Source organism: Myotis davidii, unplaced genomic scaffold (genome assembly GCF_000327345.1).
Source record: "Myotis davidii unplaced genomic scaffold, ASM32734v1 scaffold68, whole genome shotgun sequence".
Taxonomy (NCBI): domain Eukaryota; kingdom Metazoa; phylum Chordata; class Mammalia; order Chiroptera; family Vespertilionidae; genus Myotis; species Myotis davidii.
Genome location: NW_006300376.1, coordinates 4018439 through 4038334, shown reverse-complemented (window position 1 = coordinate 4038334; position 19896 = coordinate 4018439). Strand labels below are relative to the sequence as shown.

The 19896-nt window shown below is 35.3% G+C and overlaps 1 protein-coding gene across 1 annotated transcript in view; it reads right to left on the bottom strand.

Moving 5' to 3' along the window:
* The window catches only part of HACE1 (HECT domain and ankyrin repeat containing E3 ubiquitin protein ligase 1), an 80884-nt gene extending 61741 nt beyond the window's left edge, over positions 1 to 19143 (bottom strand). Inside the window, exons 1-5 of the mRNA XM_015572751.1 lie at positions 19081 to 19143; positions 17971 to 18060; positions 17222 to 17326; positions 11726 to 11801; positions 6666 to 6797 (exon numbers count right to left, since the gene is read on the bottom strand). Coding sequence (XP_015428237.1) covers positions 6666 to 6797; positions 11726 to 11801; positions 17222 to 17326; positions 17971 to 18060; positions 19081 to 19109 — 432 coding nt within the window. The 5' untranslated portion in view covers positions 19110 to 19143. The remainder of the gene's footprint in view (positions 1 to 6665; positions 6798 to 11725; positions 11802 to 17221; positions 17327 to 17970; positions 18061 to 19080) is intronic.
* Between the last annotated feature and the right edge of the window lie 753 nt (positions 19144 to 19896).

The following is a 19896-nucleotide window of genomic DNA, read 5'->3' as shown; positions in this document are numbered from 1 at the left end:
GGGGGGCGGGGGGGAGTTGAGGGGGAATGTAATGGGAACATAAGGACACATATGTAATACCTTAATGAATAAAGAAAAAAAAGAAAAGAAACTTTAATGAATAAAAAAAAATCACCTTGCAGCACTGAAATGAGTAAGAAGTCATCAATATTTGTTATTAAAAAGTTTACAGATTTCTTTTTGTAAAAGCTCTGAAATAGGAGAAGAAAGTCTAATGCAGAATTCAATTATCGATTAAATGGCTTAATGGGACAAGGAGCAAGAAAGTCACAAAGACCCTAAATCACTGTTTTTTTGTTAATCCTCATACGGGGATATTTTTTCCATTGGTTTTTTTAGGGAGAGTGAAAGAGGGGTGGGGGGGAAAGAGAGAGAGAGAGAGACATTGATGTGAGAGAGACACATCAATTGGCAAAGCTGCAATCCAGGTACGTGCCCTTGAGACCAGGAATTGAACCTCAAACCCTTCGGTGCATGGGCCAATGTTCTAACCACTGAGCAATGCCCATGGCCAGGACCTAAATCACAGTTTAAAATAAATTTTCCAGTCTATGTACACAAAGGATAAAATAACTTCGTAACTAGTAAAACTCAGGTAGATGAAACTATTTATTAAATAAATACATAAAAGCATTTGAAGAAATAATACTACTTAAAAATTTTAAACTATATAGAAGTATAAGGCAAAAACATAATCAAAGAGGATAAATTATAGATTCAACTACTAAAACCCTAGGGTTTCTCAAAAGCAAAGATGTCCAGCAATACAAACAAATCAAACATGATCTTTTATAAGAATCAGCACTATAAATATTCATTTCACTTAAAGGTACAAAAGAATAAAGTGACACTCAGAAATGGAAAGAAAAAGGCAGGAAAAATGGTCAAAATGGTACTGCATTTGACTGGTACATTCCATCTTTCAACAAAAATTTCAATGTCTATTATGTACTAGGTACAACTCTAGATCCTGGAGTGACAGCAATGAATAAAAGGGACAAAAATCTCTGCCTTTATGAAGCTTGCATTCTAGTGGAAAAGGAAGACCAAGAGACAAATGAAATAAACAAAATGTGTACTCTGCTAGATGGTGATAAAAACCTATCCAGAGAAATGAATAGAATTCAAATGACAGATTTGAATTTATTTTATCAAGTTTCTCACTCCTAAACCCTTATACACAAATATTTCTGTTAAAAATTGTACTGTGTCTGCTTAACAGAATATAAGCCATTAATTAAAAAAATAATTGTGATTTACAATGTTCGTAAGTTCTGTTTTCAAAATTTTATGGCTTCTCATTTACTTGCAAAAATTAAGCTCAGCAGCTTACAATTTAATAACTGTAAACATGTAAAAGTATATCGACATCGCCGAAACCGGTTTGGCTCAGTGGATGGAGCGTCGGCCTGCGGACTGAAGGGTCCCGGGTTCGATTCCGGTCAAGGGCATGTGCCTGGGTTGCAGGCATATCCCCAGTGGGGGATGTGCAGGAGGCAGCTGATCGATGTTTCTCTCTCGTCGATGTTTCTGACTCTCTGTCTCTCTCTCTTCCTCTCTGTAAAAAATTAATGGAATATATTTTTTAAAAAAGTATATCGACATAAATATTTGTGACCGTAGCTGAATTCCTGTATTTTTCAAGTTATCACAACACATTTTAAGCACTACAGTGAAATCCTTTTATGTGACTAATTTAGATCCCCAAAATATGCTTTTAAAGTAATTCAAAACTTGAAGTCCCCTCCTCCCCTTAAAAAACAAAAACAATTATTCTGATTCCTTAGGTAATCTACTATGGAGGGGTCTTCTTCCTCACAGAATAAGAGAGTGCTGGGAAAGAACCCTGAAAGGAAAGCACTGAAAGGGGATTTTCATATGGCCCTCAAGAAATTCTTAAGCAGAAACGACACATTTTCAACAGAATTCATGACCTTTCAAGTGATAAAACAATATCCTGAGCTGAAAACTAATGTGCAAAGCTAATGTTCGGGCCAATGACAAAAGTCATTTAATGGAAGGCAGTGACTAACAAAGACCACCTGTGCCCAATACACTGCTAAATTACAAAGAAATCCAAAGCAGCTCCACTTTATCAATGTCAACACTCTAAACAACACTAATCAAAATAAAAAGGAATAGATATTCAATATTAAAACTACAAGTAAAATCTATTATGGTACTATCATTTGCTAAAAGACCAAACAACAAAAAAGCAAGCATCTTTGTTTTATCTTCTATTAAAAAGAATTGTGATTATTAACTAATGTCACTCCAATAAATTTAATTACATTTTAAAAATTCTAAACATTAGAAAAATATTCTGATGAAATGACTTAATAGCAATGCACAAATAAGTTAAGCACTAAGAAAAACGGCCAACTCACTAATCAGTGGCTGGTTTATATAAATCTTCTCTAGAAATCTGTTCACACACACAAAAAAAGAAATCTGTTCACATAAAACTATAGAAACTTTGAACTCTTATGTAACATCTAGAAAAAAATCAATCATTATCCAGTTCTGTGAGAAAAACCAGAGTAAAGAGAACTTTTTATTATTTACTCACATTGCCTAGAAGTGATAAAGTAGAATTCTAACATTAAAATTAAAAAAATTACTCTAAACCTAAAAATACAAAAAAAAGAAAGAAATGTTGGAGTATCTACCTTTGTGCCTCAAGGCAAATCCAATTAATGTTTTTGTAAAGCTTTCAATTAAGCGTGGTTTATAATCTCTGGATGAAAAGCTTCGGAGCTGGCTTAAGATAGCAAGAGAGCTGACTGAACATAGGTGAGCACTGTTCCTTAACAAGCCTACAATTTCAGCAAAAAATGCAGTCAGTTCTATCAAAGATAGTCTATAATCCCATAATTAGTATCATACAGCTAATTAACAACTGACCTAAGAAAGTTGTGTCAAAATAGCTTAAATCTAAGCAGGATTCAGCTACTGTTTTCAGTTTGTGAAGCTTCAGATTCAGCTATATAAATTTAGAAATATAAAATTTATTCTGATAAAAGTAACATTTATTGTACAAATAAATTGAAATTCATTTCTAAACGAATCCTGCTGTGTACTCTAACTTATATAAATTGAGAATGAACCATCTGAAAGTTTTCTAGGGTTTTTAAATCCAAAGTATTCCAAAAATCAGTAAGCAACTATTTGTGGCAACTCAACACATTAATAAATTTAATTAATAACAAAGAAAAAATTACCAAAATATTCATTCAACTTATGGCCAAATAAATTGGAGTCAATTATACACCATGTAGAATAATATGAGGCTTCACTACTCTTTCTAAAAATGAGATTAAAACTCAAAAAACACAATAGCTTTTTGCACAAGCTAAGTCAATTAAGGACCCAGATAGTGATCTCTATACTTTGCTTGAAGAATCCCATCATCCATATTAATAATGACAGTAATAGTGCCAAAACTATTAGTGCTCTTAAGTGTTTTCCAACGTGTTCACAACGCTTTTCTTAATGAGGTGATCAGTAAACAGAATATACCTTAGGAGCTACATAAGGCATGGAAACAAAGAGTTGCCAAAGACTATATATAATAAGCCAGCTGAATAATCAAACTCTGAAATTATATGTCAAAATCAGTATCGAAAAACAAACCATAATTTTAGTATCATATAGCTAATTAACAATTTACCTAAGGAAAGTTATAGATAATTGCATTATTCAGAAATTGTTATTATCATTTCTTTGACCTGATCACTTATAAACAGGAATAGAAGTAGTTTAAAATCATAGTGCTGTTATGTTGCGACGACAAATAAAAGATCGGAAGGTACTCTTCAACTGCCGAAACCACTTCTTTCCAACAAGAGGATAATGAGACCTTTACTGCTAATGAAATTGATGCATCTATTTGAAATCATAGCAAAGATTACTCAATTTCTTAGTTATGACAAAAATGAATGTACCAAATCTTTTAACTTTTAAAAAGTAATTTAAATCTGTAATTCTTAGCCTGACAGCGAAAATGTAGTCTTCAATTACAAATTCTACAAAGCTTTAGAGCTCTCAGCCAGTTAAATCTTATCATGCCCCTTTGAGATTTACTCTAAAATGAGATTAGACTGAAACTTCAGAGGACTTTTTTGTCATAGCTGTTTCTATAATTTGAAAGAAATTATATGCTTTTAAAAATGTTTTAAAATAGAGTTTCTTTCCCCCTCTAAAGTTTCCTATTTCATTTTATAAAAAATACATAATCAATATGCAAGCTTTTCAGCTTAAACATAAACTGAAATCTTGAACCTGTATCTACATAGACACCAGTGTTGAATACCTGTTAATGATTTGATGTAAGAACTGGCTACGTTGAAACAATAAAAAGGCCATTTTCACTTGCCACTAAAATAAGTCCCAATTGTGATACCTGACAAAGCATTTTAGACTCAGTAGTCAACTTATGGAAAGACACACAGAGTTTAAAAAATCAACAATCCCTATCCAGTAATAACTTATCATATCTTATAACCCAATAAATCATATTTAGCTCTAGATAAAAGGATATGCTTATCCATGGAACTGTGAACACCGACCAGAAATACATGAGTAATTATGAGACACAGGTAATATTAGTACAACTGTCAACACAGATTTTTAGAAATACAATTCAGCCTGGAGGCTAGAAGGTACACTAATTTTTCAAGATCCTTTCTTGCCCTAATTGAAGAAGGATTAAAGATGAATATAATGATTCCAAAAACAGTTTTAAATATTATCTGTATATGATCCTTCCAGATAAGTACAATTGATCAACTATGACAGAATGGAATCTCACTCACTAATACAATCAACCACCAGTCAACATGGTTTTTTGTACACTTCCTCCTCTACTATATCTGCAAAATCTCACCCTGTAAAACTCATCACCACAGTAAAGCCAGGCTCCCTATAAATCTTCTGAGAATATAATTCTTCAAAGGCACTTGGCTATGAGGAATTCTCCCTTACTTTACCACACCTGCTTTAAGTTCAAGCCATATGGAATATATTATACTACCTACCTTTCAATAACTTCAGAAGGCAATTCTAAATTTCTAATGCAGCTTGTAATGCACGTTTTGAAATAAGATTTTCTATGCAATTCTTGCTTCTTCATTGATTCAAGGAAGCTAAAATGAGATTTTGTAGATCATTCCTAATCTGAATTCCAGTTTTTTCCTACACAAGTTCCTGAACAACAGGTAGGGTTTGCAATCTTAGTACATGACACTCCACTTACCTGTTATAAAGATAAATTTCAAAAAAATAAAGTACAGTCCAGTATAGAAAACACACACAGAGAAAGAGAGAGAGAGAGAGAGAGAGAGAGAGAGAGAGAGAGAGAGAGAGAGAGACTAAGCCACTCAAGAGTAGAATACTTCAGATCATTTTTTATCATACAAAATATTTTTTAAATTTAATAGTGTGGACTCTGAGACAATGAGAAGAAATGTTCCTTGAAAATACTGGGTTACTTTTCAGATAATAAAAGGCAAAAAAATTTAAAACGAGCAATGATGTTCAGAAAAATTCCATGTAATCAAAAGAATCCTACATCCCTCCTTTTATCTAACTCTTAAATAAGACAATGTCAAGCTTGGCCTCACAATCTTAAAGAAGTGAAATATTCTGTGAACTGAAGTCATACATAAAGCATCTAAAACGTAGGATCCTATATCCTGAACCAGGTTAGGAAAAAAGTGTTTGCAGAGAAGGAAGCCAATGACTCCACTAAGAATTCTCCCACAAAAAGATAAGACTCAAAGAATATACAAAAAAATAAATATAAACAAGCAAATTTTGTAGCTTTAAAGTTGTATAGGGTTGGTCTTTGTTGCTATTTTAACGGTTAGCAAGTAAATAAGCAACATTCTATTGTCAATAATAGAAAATGCACGCGTGCGTGTGTGTGTGTGTGTGTGTGTGTGTGTGTGTATGTGGCAGGGGGGGGGGAGGAAACAACAGGAAATTATAGCAAAGCAAATATTCATTTATAATCGTAAGCTAACAACCTTTATATAAGGCAGCAAAGTCTCCTAATGAGAAAAAACTATTAGGAATTTTAAAAGCCAAATGTTTGTACATAGAATTAACAGAAAACTATTGTTATAAAACAAATCCATGATTTTAGAAACCTAAAGTCTGAAAGAAAACAACTGTCAGTCTAGTGCTTGCATCATATTCTGAGATAGTAGACAAATATGATAACCCAAGTTAAATGATTTAAGAAATGTCAGTATTCACTTTCTTTATATCTAATCCCAATCACTGAGGCTTAGTAATAAAAAATAAAAGAAAATATGAAAAACTTAGTTGGTAAACTGAGAACAAAACATAATTGTCAAAATTATATATGAACATACTACATTTAAGTTTTTAATATATTCAGCTATTTAAAAATCTATGAATCAGAAATGAAGTTGAAATCCAAATTACAAATATTTTAAACAGATATAAAAGCACTATTTTCTATTCCTTTTTCCACATAAAATATATTAACCAGAAGTCTGTATGATGCAGAAAATATTATAACAAGATTTTGCTATGATGCTTCATGTTTCCAATTATGTATGCACAGTGAGAAACTTTTCATGATTCAAAATTTTCAAAAATAAACACATGCAACTTAAAATTCTCACAGCTGAATTTACCGTCTTGTGACCATTCTGGCAGGCCACGTGCAGCGCTGTCTGCCCCATTGCATCCTCAACATCGACGTCACTGACGTGCTGTACAAGGTCATGGAGTAGCTCTGTCCGCCCATTCACAGCCAGCCAGTGTATCTGTGCGGTCAGTTAGTTACTTAGCAATTATGCAGGAGTGTTTCACAAAAAACAGCAGATAGATGCTATTACTTCCCAACTGTGAGCATAATACACACTAAAGACTAAAATTAAAATTTAAGCCTATATGTATTTTTCTATATTTTTACAGGGGGAAAAATATGCATCAAGATATAGGGTATACCACCATGTATTTCAAAATCAAGCACTTCATGGTTCAAAGTAATTAAGTTCAGACTTAGGATCACCAAATAGTCTGCTTCTTAGATGATCCTGGACTCTATGAATAGGTTTTCTCTATAGAAAAGGTACTGAATAATTTTCCTTCCCCAGAAGCAAACATAAATTAAAAAGTAACAAAGTGGGTGTCATATTCTTTACTTCAGTTGGTTAGTGCATCTACTCCATACTCCAAGGTTTTGTATTCTATCCCTGGTGAGGGCACATACAAGAATCAACCAATGAATGTATAAATAAGTAGAACAACAAAACATTGTTTCTTCCTCTCTCTCTCTCTCTCTCTCTCTCTCTCTAAAAAGCAATCAGTAAAATTTTTTAAAAATCCAATTAGAAAATGGACAAATGACATGAACTATCATTTCATATGAGAGGATGAACAAATGGTAAAAAAACGCACAAATGGTAAAAAAACGCATATAAAAAGATGTTCAACAATATCAGCAATTACGCAAAAGCAAAGTAAAACTACAAGAGATATAATTATCCTAAATAATAAAAGCCTAATATGTTAAATGTTTGGTCAGCTGTTCAACCAATCAAAGCATAATATGCTAATTATATGCTAAGGCCACTCAACTGCTTGCTATGATGTGCACTGACCACCAGGGGGCAGATGTTCCAACTGGTAGGTTAGCTTGCTGCTGGGGTCCGGCCAAACAGGACTGAGGCAGGCTGGACACGCCCTGGAGCCCTCTTGTGGTCCCTCTCCGCTGGCCAACCTCCTGCGTCCCTCCCTAACCCCAATCGTGCACCGGTGGGGTCCCTCCACCTGGCCTGTGCTCCCTCACCATCTGGGACCCCTTCAGGGATGTTGGAGAGAGGGTTTCGGCCCAATCCTGCAGGCCAGGCCAAGGGACCCCACTGGTGCATGAATTTATGCACCGGGCCTCTAGTACCTATCAAAATTGCTAAAATAAAAAAACACATTAACAATATCAAATGCTAGTGAGGATGCTGAAACACTAGATTCCTGGTAGGTGGTAAATAATACAGTCACTCTGGAAAAGTAAGGCAGTGCATTTGAAAACTAAACATGAAAATGCCATACAACCCAGCAACTGCATTCCTGGGCATTTATTCCAGAGAAATGAAAATGTATGTTCACCCGAAAAACCTGTACACTAATGTTTATGCTTATGGCAGCGTTACTTGCAATAGCTCCAAACAGGAAACAACCCAGTTGTCCTTCAAGAGGTGAATGATTAAACAAACAGTGGTATATCTACACCAAGGAATACTAGTCAGTAATATAAAAGAACAAACTATTGATACACACAAAAATCTAAATCAATCTCCAAGGAATATAATGAGTATACAAAAGCCAATCCCAAAAAGTTCCACACATTATGATTCCATGTCTATATTCTTGAAACAACATTTCAGAAAAGAAAAATAGATTAGTGGTTGCCAGGGGTTAGGCATGGGAGTTAAGGGGGAGAAAGGTGTGATTAGAAAAGAAGAGCATCTTTGTGGAATTGGAAATGTTCAGGATGTTGACTACAGTAGTGGACCCATGGATCTACACAGGTAATAAAACTGTTTAAAACTTAATATATGTACATACATACACACAGGTAAAACTGGGTACAAGTAAGCAAGTAAAACAGGAAATGAGTAAGACTGTATCCATGTCAATACCCTGGTCATGATATTATATTATACTGTGGTTCTGTAAAATGTGATCAATGAGAAACTGGGCAAAATATACAGGGGGGTTTTCTGTATCTTAGAAAATCAATAGGTGAAGCTTAAAACTGAAAAATTCAAAAGGTAGCAATATTAGGATGTCATTCAGATACAGGGAAAACAAAATGTTTAAATTCATTAAAAATAGTTGAGAGGAGCTCACTATGGAATGAGAATTTTGGAGGTTGGGAGGAAGATCAAGATAATGTTTTATTTTTGGGGGGACGAGGTGTCATAAGGTATATGAGGTATATGTTTATTTAATTGAGGCATAATACCATACAATTCACCTATTTAAGTAAACAACCTCTAGACTTGTAGTATATTCAGAGTTGTGTGATCACCACCATCATCAATTTTAGAATACTTTCATTTCTCCAAAAAGAAAACCTATACCCATTAGCAGTCACTGCCCATTTCCTCCACTTCCTAATATAGGTAAATATAGATAGATATAAGTATGAATAAAATAGATTAAAAGTCACCCTGACTGCCAGCTGGGTGAAAAGAGTCACCACTGACTTCAGCATTTCCTACTGACGTTCTTTTGCTTCTCACTGAACTTTACCTTAGAGCAGTGGTTCTCAACCTCCTGGCCCTTATATATAGTTCCTCATGTTATGACCCAACCATAAAATTATTCTCGTTGCTACTTCATAACTGTCACGTTGCTACTGTTATGAATTGTAATGAAATATCTGATATGCAGGATGGTCTCAGGCGACCCCACAGGGGTTGTTGACCCCAAAGGGGTCACGATCCACAGGTTGAGAACCGCTGCCTTAGAGGCATTGAATTCTTTGATAGTAGTTGTGGGATGGTACTGATGACAAACCAAGCAAATATTCCAACACTACTATTGCATCATTTTTGTAATTGTGCTGAATTCAGAATAAAGCAACTCAAGTCTAAATATTTCACCAGTAACAGCAATACATATAAGACAGGAAAAAGCCTAAGGGTGATGAATGATAGAGCCTTTGCAGGCACCAATATTTTGAGTTGGTTTTTTTGTTTGTTTGTTTACTCCTAGCCCCACCCCATCCTTGGCAATATTCAGGATGGGTGAGTATAAAATGTATTCTGTTCAAAACAAGTGGTGGAAGAGTGATTTTTAAGGTAAAAGTGGAAAGGGCTGGCACTCTACCAGGGGATGCTCTTGAGCAGATCACCTTAAGAGCACATAGAAACACAGAAACTGAAGATCTGCAAAGTGATATCCTTAAACATACATGCCACAAGCCTTTGGAAGGATTCATGAAGCTCCAGGGGTATCTGAATACCACATTAAGCTCATTGCTCTAATGTATCATGCTCTCTTTCATTTCCAAGCCTTCACCAATCTATTCCACAGAGCTAGAACTCTTTTAGCACTCTTTTAGCCACCACTTTTAATACTCCAATGTTTGTCCCTTGGCCTCAGCTCACATGCTCCTAGGTAAGGATGGATCCCCCTCCATTTCTTCCATAGCTCTCCTTCTCCTATGTCGACATTACAATGTGTCACCAACACCTGCTGACTTTCGTGTTTGGAGATGACAAGGTCTGAGTCAGAAATATTCACAACTCTATCCCCCACCAGCAAAGTGCCTACCTAGCATATAGTTAAGTATTGTCCTTTCAAAGAACAAATGAAGAAACATGAGACTTTTGTGAGGTTGACCAACCTAGAAAGCATGCAGTCAACGATTGTCTCCTTTTGTAGAAACAATCCTGGGGCTCTTCGCTCCCTACTGAAGGTTCCGTCATCTCAGCAGTGCTTGGCTTTACTCCCCTGCATGTTTGGTGACAAGTACTCAATTCTGTAGCAGCACATTTCCACCATCCCAGCTTCCTTTGGCCAATGAGGTCAATGAACCCAACTGTTGAATTAATTCCACCATGGTGGTCTGGGACAAGGCAGGAATATGCTTGGCAGCCAGAATAGTACCCAAGATAAGGAGACACACCACACCAATCAGGCCCACAGGAGAGAACACTGAGGTTGATCCCAGGCAGAAAAAGAATAGAGACTTTTTCTATAACAGCCTGGTATAATCAAATGACCCTTTAAATATGCACATGAATAGTTTTTAGATTAAAATTTGATGTTTAAAAATGTCCTACTCTACTTCCTTTAAAGTTTAGGAGTGGAAGAAATTAGCAGATAAAAACTAATGTGATAAACATTATGGGAATATTGGACACCTTATCTTACCTATATTAGACAGTGCTCTAAGGACAGATAGTTTTATAACCCTCTGTGATACCTAGCACATCATTAAGCTTTATTGAGATATAATTAACAAATAAAATTATAAAGTATTTAAAGTATACAGTGTGATGATTTCATATACATTGTAAAAGGATTCCCACCTTCCAGTTAATTAATATCTCTATCACCTCACAAATAGGGAGGTAAAATTTAATAAGTAAAACTTAACATCTTCTATCATGACTTCAAAACAATTTCTTAATAATCACAAAATTCTATTTTATCTCTACTTATAAAATGAATAATGCTTCATTAAATAATGACATTTGATTAAAATTTTTTATTTCAGCAATCTCTTCAAATATCCTATGCCATCTCTCTATAATATCTATGTGCATCAAAGTATAACAACCACCTGGCCTATGTGGCTCAATGGTTGAGCATCAACCTATGAACCAGGAGGTCATAGTTCAATTTCTAGTCAGGGCACATGCCCTAGTTTCAGGCTCAATCTCCAGTAGGGGCCGCTGAAAGTCATTGAAAATGGATGACAAAAGTTAGGGGAATAAGACTTCAAAACAAATGAAAAGGCATACACTCAAACAGGAGAAAAAAGAAGAAATATGGTGGACCATATCTTCTCTTAATAAATATAGCTGAGAACTATATCTCAAATCATTCTGCATCTTCTTAATTATCACAAAGAAGTAACTTGCAAAAACACTTGTACTGCACTTTGCATTACTATCACCTTCAATGATATTTCTAAAAAGCATTTTAAAAATCTCAAGAAATTCTTAGCACTTACTGCTGTAAGGCCTTCATTATTACAAATGTTGACATCAGCACTGTATTCTAATAATTTACTCATGCATTTCTTCTGCCTAAAAAGAAAGAAAGTCACAAATAACTGATACTAGAAATACAAACAAGTAACAATTATTATGCTAAAATATTAACTACACTCAACATTAGTTGAGTGTAGTTAATATTTAAGTATCAATCCACATCTTCAATATTTAAATAAACACTATAACATTTGAAATAATATACAAAATTGTTTCTATGACTCAAAGATAACAAGATAAAGAAAAGGCACAATAAGATTTTCATGTCATTGGGACAGTCATCATTCAAAATTTCTAGTGTTGACTGAATATCTGAAATAGTAATTTTCATTAGCAATCCTTTCTAATAAAGAGGGTATATGCTAACTGACCCTCACACCATCGCAAAGATGGCAGCACCCACAGCCAATAAGGAGGGAATATGTTAATTGACTATCCCACCCTCAAAAATGGCAGCGCCCACAGCCACAAGATGGTCAGCAGGGGAGGGAAGTTGGGGGGAACCGGGCCGGCAGGGGAGGGCAGTTGAGGGCGACTGGGCTGGCAAGGAAGAGGTTAGGCATCTATCAGGCTGGCAGGGAAGTGGTTAGGGGCAATCAGGCAGGCAGGCAGGCAAGCAGTTGGGAGCCAGCAGTCCCGGATTGTGAGAGGGATGTCCCAGATTGGAGAAGGTGCGCTGGGCTGAGGGACACCAGCCCCCGCCCCATGCACGAATTTCATGCATCGGGCCTATAGTATAACATAAGCCTAATGAAAGAGGAATGAATATAGATAGCAAAAGCAAGTCTCAATGTTGTATCCTACATTCATGATTATAAAATATTAAAAGTTAATACTAACATGAATTATAAAAACATAAGCACAAAATTAATAAAATACATGTATATGCATCCCCCTACTTCATTGTTTTTCATTTTTACTGTAGTAAAATACACATAACATAAAATATAGCATATTAACCATTTTTAAGTATACAGTTCAGTGGTATTAAGTACATTCATATTGTGCAACCATCACCATCCTCCATCTTGAGAACTCTTTTCATCTTGAAAACTGAAATCCATTAAACAATAACTCCCCATCTCCTCTCCCTTAGCCCCTTGCAACCACCATGGTACTGTCTAAAATTTGGGCTTATATAAGTGGAATCAGAAAAAGTGGAATCAGACAGGTGTTTGTCTCTTTGTGACTGGCCTAATTTCACTTAGCATAATGCCCACGAGATTTATCCACGTTTTAGCATATGTCAGAATTTCCTTCCTTTTTTAAGACTGAATAATATTCCAAAATATGTACATACCACATTTTCCTTACCCGTTCATCTGTCAATGGATACATATTTAGGTTGTTTACATTTTAGCTATTGTGAACAGCTATGAACATGGGTACAGAAATATTTCTTCAAGATCCTGCTTTCAATGTTATTGGGTAGATATCCAGAAGTGGGATTATTGGATTATATGGTATTTCTAATTTTTTGAGGAACCACCAAAATGTTTTTCAGAGCACCTGTACCATTTTACATTCCCACCAACAGTGGACAGAGTTCCAATTTCTCCACATCCTCATCAAAACTTGTTACTTTCTGCTTTGTTTTGTTTTTCTTTGATAGTCATACTAATAAGTGTGATGATAACTCATTATAGTTTCGTTTTGCATTTCCCTAATGATTAGTGACAGTGAGTACCTTTTCATGTGCTTAGTAGCCATCTGTATATCTTTGGAGAAATGCCTATTCAAGTCCTTTGCCCCTTTTGAACTGCCTACCCATTTTGTTTTGCTCACAATGATTCATCTTAGCCTGATCCATTACTAGTAATTATTCAGTATTCATCTCAATGTCCCCTTCATTAAATAATAAAATGAAAATTCATACTTTGGAAATAAAGTGATACACACATATGTGTGTATATAATATCCATTTCATATGTGTGTGTATGTATATGCTTTGATTAAGGAAATATGATATAGTCCATAGCATAAAAGTTTATTATCTAGTTGAATAAATAATTATATGCATAAAAATACATAACAGTGTATGTGCACTATATGATATATACTATACTATGTATATATAGTATTAATAAGTGAGTACAGTCTTCACATAGATAGTATATGGCCTACAGAGTATTTAACACATACAATATACATGTGTATATATCACTACTCAATTAGATCATAAATTTCTTCATGCCATGTATTATATTTCTTTAATCAATTCAATACTAAGCATAGCTAGTCATTCTCAATAAAACTTTATAGATTATTATTAATCTTACAAATCAACAGCTACAAATTTTATTGGCTGAACAAATCTTTTATAAGAAAAGAACAACCCAGCTGCCCTGACTCAGTAGCTGAGTGTCCACCTATGAACCAGGAAGTCACAGTTCAATTGTACAACTTAAGAGGTGCTCAATGAATGTTTGCTATGCAACTTGAGTACTTGTTAATTCCTGCAGCTGCTTATGTTTTCAGACATAGCTTTTTGCTATAATTTCTTTATGAGTTCAAATTTGTACAGATTGAAGCATAGGTCATAGGGGAATTTTTAATAAATAATAAAAAAAAGTTAAGTACGAAAGGCATCCAAATTGATGTTATGTCAGGGTTATGAACTCTTCTTATTCCTTTTCTCCTCACTGACCTGCCATGTGAGTAATGCAGTATCTCTCATATTTCTTCATCTTTAAAATGTAATGGTCTCGCCCTAGCTAGTTTGGCTCAGTGGATAGAGTATCAGCCTGTGGATTGAAGGGTCCAGGGTTCGATTCTGGTCAAGGACACATGCCCGGGTTGCAGGCTTGACCCCCAGTAGGGGGCGTGCAGGAGGCAGCCGATCAATGATTCTCTCTCATCACTGATGTTTCTATCTCTCTCTCCCTCTTCCCTTTCTAAAATCAATATAAATATATTTTTTTAAAAATGTAATGGTCTCGCCAGCCAGTGTGGCTCAGTGGTTGAGTGTCAACCCATGAAACAAGAGGTCACCTGTTCAATTCCCGGTCATGGTACATGCCCAGATTGCGGGCTTGACACCTAGAAGGGGGCTTGCAGGAGAAAGCCGATGGATGATTCTCTCTCATTACTGATGTTTCTCTCGCTCTCTCTCTCTCTCTCAATCTCCCTTCCTCTATGAAATTAATAAAAACATATTTGTTTTAAAATGTAATGGTCTCCAACTTAAATGTTCTCACCCCTTCGCAAAAAAGAAAGATAAATATATGAGTTGTGAGATGATGGTGAATGAATGTGTTAATTAACTAGATGGAAGGAATTCTTTCACAATGTACAGATATATCAAATCATTACAATGTATACTTTAAATATCTTGTTATTTTGTCAATTATACCTCAACAAAGATGGGGGGAGGGGGGGAGTAACAGTGTCCTAAATGACTAAGTCTTCCTACTACAATTTTGGCCCTGCTGTGCACCAATCTGTCCTTTCATTTACAATTGCTGAGACAGAGTACTGAGATATTTTCTATATGTAACTTTTTCACAGACCTTTATTGTTATCCTACTAGAACTAGGGATAAGGTATCTAGACCTGAGATTAACTCAGCAAGTAAATAAATAATCTACTCTACAATTTAGGGGGTGACCTCCTACAACATACCTAATGTGGCCAAGTATTAAAAAAACAATAAGCTGTTCCCTAAACTACTTCATATGCCAAATCAGAAAATGGGGAAGGCCAGGTAGGGTCAAAGACTACATGCCTTTTCCACTCCAACCTCGACATCCTGAAGTTCCTGTTCTTTGGGTTTCACTTTAACCCTTGTATACAAAAATTTGTCTCAGATTGATACAGTAGACAATTTTAGCCCCATATCCCTACCTAGAATCCCAGTTCAAAACAGAAAACAAAAAAAATTTTCAAGAGTAAACAAAAGAAGAGACACATAGAAATATACTTTCATAAAGAAGTTTTATAGCATTAGAAAAATGTTTATAAGGTCCTCAAACTCACAATCAAAAACTACTTATTTTCATTTTGAACTAATTCCTATCATTTTTGCCTGGTTTCTCAGTCCAACAGAATTTTAAGAAGTAAAAAATAGTGGTAGATGCAGACAGAGATGTGACATCTAAAATTTTTTACAAAAAAGGAGAGAAACCCATAAAAAGTATAGTAGGATTTAAAAACAGTACACAATAACATAATGATGTTCATAATGATGACCAGAGTTACCAGGAAAAGGCAAAAATTATATTCACATTTGGGAAATAATACTTTCATAATGGAAAAATGCTGATTGAATTAAAAATTTAAGAGGGCTAGCAAGCACATTATTTATTAAGGAAACATTTTGTTGTAACTAAAATGAAAAGCAGTTTTGGCACTGACAGAAGTAATCAAGAAAGCTTACTCCATGCCCTGACCAGTGTGCTCAGTTGGTTGGGCATGGTCCCATGCACTGGGCTCGTGAAGGAGGCAACATTCGATGTGCGGCTCTTACATCAACGTTTTTCTCTCTCTTCCTCTTCCTTCCTCTCTCTCTAAAAATCAATAAAAATATTTTGAAGAAACAAAAAAAACTTTCATCCTTAAAAATAAAATAAAAAACAAAGCTTACTCTATCTAGTATAGCTCATTCTCAAATAGTTACTATGAATAAACTGGATATAATAATATTTACTATGGCCCTGGCCAGGTAGCTCAGTTGGTTAGAACATCAATTGGATACGCCAAAGATGCAGGTTTGATCTACAGGCAGGGTACATACAAGAAACAACAAATAGATGCATAAATAAGTGGAACAAAAAAATCATTGTTTCTCTCTCTGTGTCTCTGTCTCTTGCTCCCTTCCTCTCTCGCTCTAAAATCAATGGGAAAAAAACCCACAACATTTAATCTGCATTTAATTCCATAAATAAAATTAACTAAATAAGCAATTTGGAAAATACAACACGGAATAAAGTGTGACAGAGATTAGCAGGAAAAAGGATACCAAAATAATAAAGGCAAAAATTTTTCCTTTCAGAAAATAAAATGTCACTATAAACCAGCAATTCTCAACCTGTGGGTCGCGACCCCTTTGGGGGTCGAACGACCCTTTCACAGGGGTTGCCTAAGACGTTCAGAAAACACATATATAATTACATATTGTTTTTGTGATTAATCACTATGCTGTATGTTCAATTTGTAACAATGAAATTGGGGGTCACCACTACATGAGGAACTGTATTAAAGGGTTGCGGCATTAGGAAGGTTGAGAACCACTGCTATAAACCAAGTAAAAATTAATTTCAACAAATATATTTTCAAGAAGAAAAATATCGGTAAACAATTTCATAAATATTTAAATATGATAGTTATTTAACAATTGGATATAATGACCCAAGACCCTCTTACCAAGACCAATACGAGGGGGAAAAAATCAAATCAATGTAGAGTGTCTTGAATAAAAATAATACAACTTAATCTACTTAAGAAAACGAAATATTTACCCATTTCTAGCTGCCAAATGAAGTGGCGTACAGCCTGAAATATCTTGATAGTTAGGATTTGCTCCTTTCTTTAACAGCAGAACCAAGCATTCCACAGATCCACAACTAAAACAATATTAAAAATAGATCAGATACATTCAACATAGCCAAGGTGATATAGCTTAATTAAAGAAAAGCTTTAAACACATTATTTTTGAGGTCCATATTAACCTAAAAGATGACTTCTGTCACAAATAATAAATATCCTCTATTTTAAAATACAGGATGGGGCAAAAGTAGGTTTACAGTTGTTCCTATGGAAAATAATACAATAACTAATAAATAATAACACAAGAATAAACTCTGTTTTCATGTACTCACAACTGAATACCTATTTTTGCCCACCTCTGTATAAGGCCAATGACCATGTTTAGTTAGCATATAAAATCTCATTGGTTGGATAAAAGAAAAATTTCGATGAATGAGAGTCTAAGTATTTCTAAAAAAGACAACCCAGTGCCTAACATACTCTGTTTTGATCTAGAACAAGCTAAGACAGTGGATGTGAGACTAGAGTCCAATCCCGAGGTTAACAATATATTTAGGTAAAGAATGTAGCGTAGCACACTAGCCCTTAACATATAAAAAACCATTCAGATGTCTGTTCTCATTTCTCTCCATAACTACCCTGGGCCAACACTGATTCAAATCCTACTACTACTGATCATTTCTCTAGACCAGAGTTCAATTCAAAATCGCTTTAATCTTACTTTGCTGCAATGTGAAGCAAGCTTCTTTTCACACGTCCAAATGCATAATTAACATCAAACTTTGAATTTGATAGTAGTTCGGAAACAGATCTACACAAAAGAATATTAAAAGAGTTGATACATTTTAAAAAAGTTTTAAAAAACAAAGATCTAGAGTTAATAGCTCTTTATTACTCCTATCAATATATTTTAAAAATTCAATCCCACATAAACCAAAAAAATGGGCACTGTTTTCTAAGTGTAGCATGGAATCCAAAAACCAACTGCTCTGACATATAAACTATTGCTGAATGTTTCCTTGTCTGCACTCTGTGTAATCTACTCTGAGGCTATCCAAGTAGTCCTCAGCTCCCCTTAGATGTCTTTTTAAGAAACATAACTTCCTTTTCAGAATATATATATATGTTTTTATTGATTTCAGAGAGGAAAGGAGAGGGAGAGAGATAGAAACATCAATGATGGAGAATCATCTAACAGCTGCCCCTTGCATTCCCCCTACGGGGGATGGAGTCCAGGGCATGACCAAATCTAACCATGACCTCCTGGTTTATAGGTCAACACTGAACCACTGAGTGACACTGGTCGGGCTCCCCTAGAATTCCCCTAGAATACTGAGAAATAGAGAGAGTAGGGCTGGCTGCTCCCCTTGCAGAAACCTGAGCCCATCTATATTAATTTTGTCCAAATAAGAAAATCAAAGACAAAAAACACATTTTAATAATATCAGATAGGAGGTTTAAAGCAAAAAACTTGTTTCAAAATATAGTTTTCCTTCACTATCTGCTAACCATAGCAGAGCTGTCTGCTGCAAGTGTAAACACCTCATTCCACAGTCAGATAACTGTACCTTATATGACCAACCAAATACCTGACTTAATATCTGACTATTCATTTAGAAAATCTCTTACCATAGGATCTCAGAAAATCTTTTTTCTTAATACACAGACAGAAAATTATAACAAGTTAAATAACTTGCCCCAGGACAACATCTATGAACAAACTGTGTGTGTGCGTGCACGTGTGCATGCGTACATGTGTGTATACTAGTACACGACATTTAGACAAATGTATACCTCTCAAAAAGTATAAATTCGTAAAATAGGAACTCACCTGTGTTGATCAGCCATAACCATTGGCATTAATGTATAAACAGCAGTTTCATTATCTGAGTAAAACAAAACAAAACAAAAACAGAAAAGAATTCATTTACCTCAGACTTTATCCAAAGGGTAATACCTAAAACTATCTTAAAATTTTCTTAACTGCACATAAAAAAGTGAGGAGAAGAGATAAAAAGTTAAGGTTAGTGAAGAATACCACAGGTATTGCAAAATTTGCAATACATAATTTCTTATCCTCTCTAATGCTCATTCCCTTTACATCACCACAAAACTTCCTAGCTTCTAGATCTGAGGGAAAAATTAGAGCCCTAACAATTTCTGTAGCTTTAAGAACTAAAGTTTCTCTTAGTTCCAAAGAGGTGTTTCTTGACTTCATGTTTTATCATACTTACATGTACTTTGGGGAAACTTACCCTATCTAATAATAGACAAACATGGTAATTGACCATACCTTTGCTACGCCTCCCACTGGCTAATCAGCGAGATATGTAAATTAACCACCAACAAAGATGGCGGTTAATTTGCATATGGAGGTGCGAAGTGGTGGAGCGAAAACTGAAGGCGGCTCCAGCTGGGGCAGCAAAGACTGAAGGCAGCTCCTGCCAGAGCAAAGGCCTGGGTCCCGGGTGCTAGAGGAAAACCAGTGCCGGCAGCCAGGGGAAGGGAAGGCCTATTGCACCAATCTTTTCATGCAACAGGCCTCTAGTCCTTATAATAAAAGGGTAGTATGCAAATCGACCAGACTGCAGAACACTGATCACTATGGCGTGCACTGACCACCAGGGGGCGGATGCTCAATGCAGGA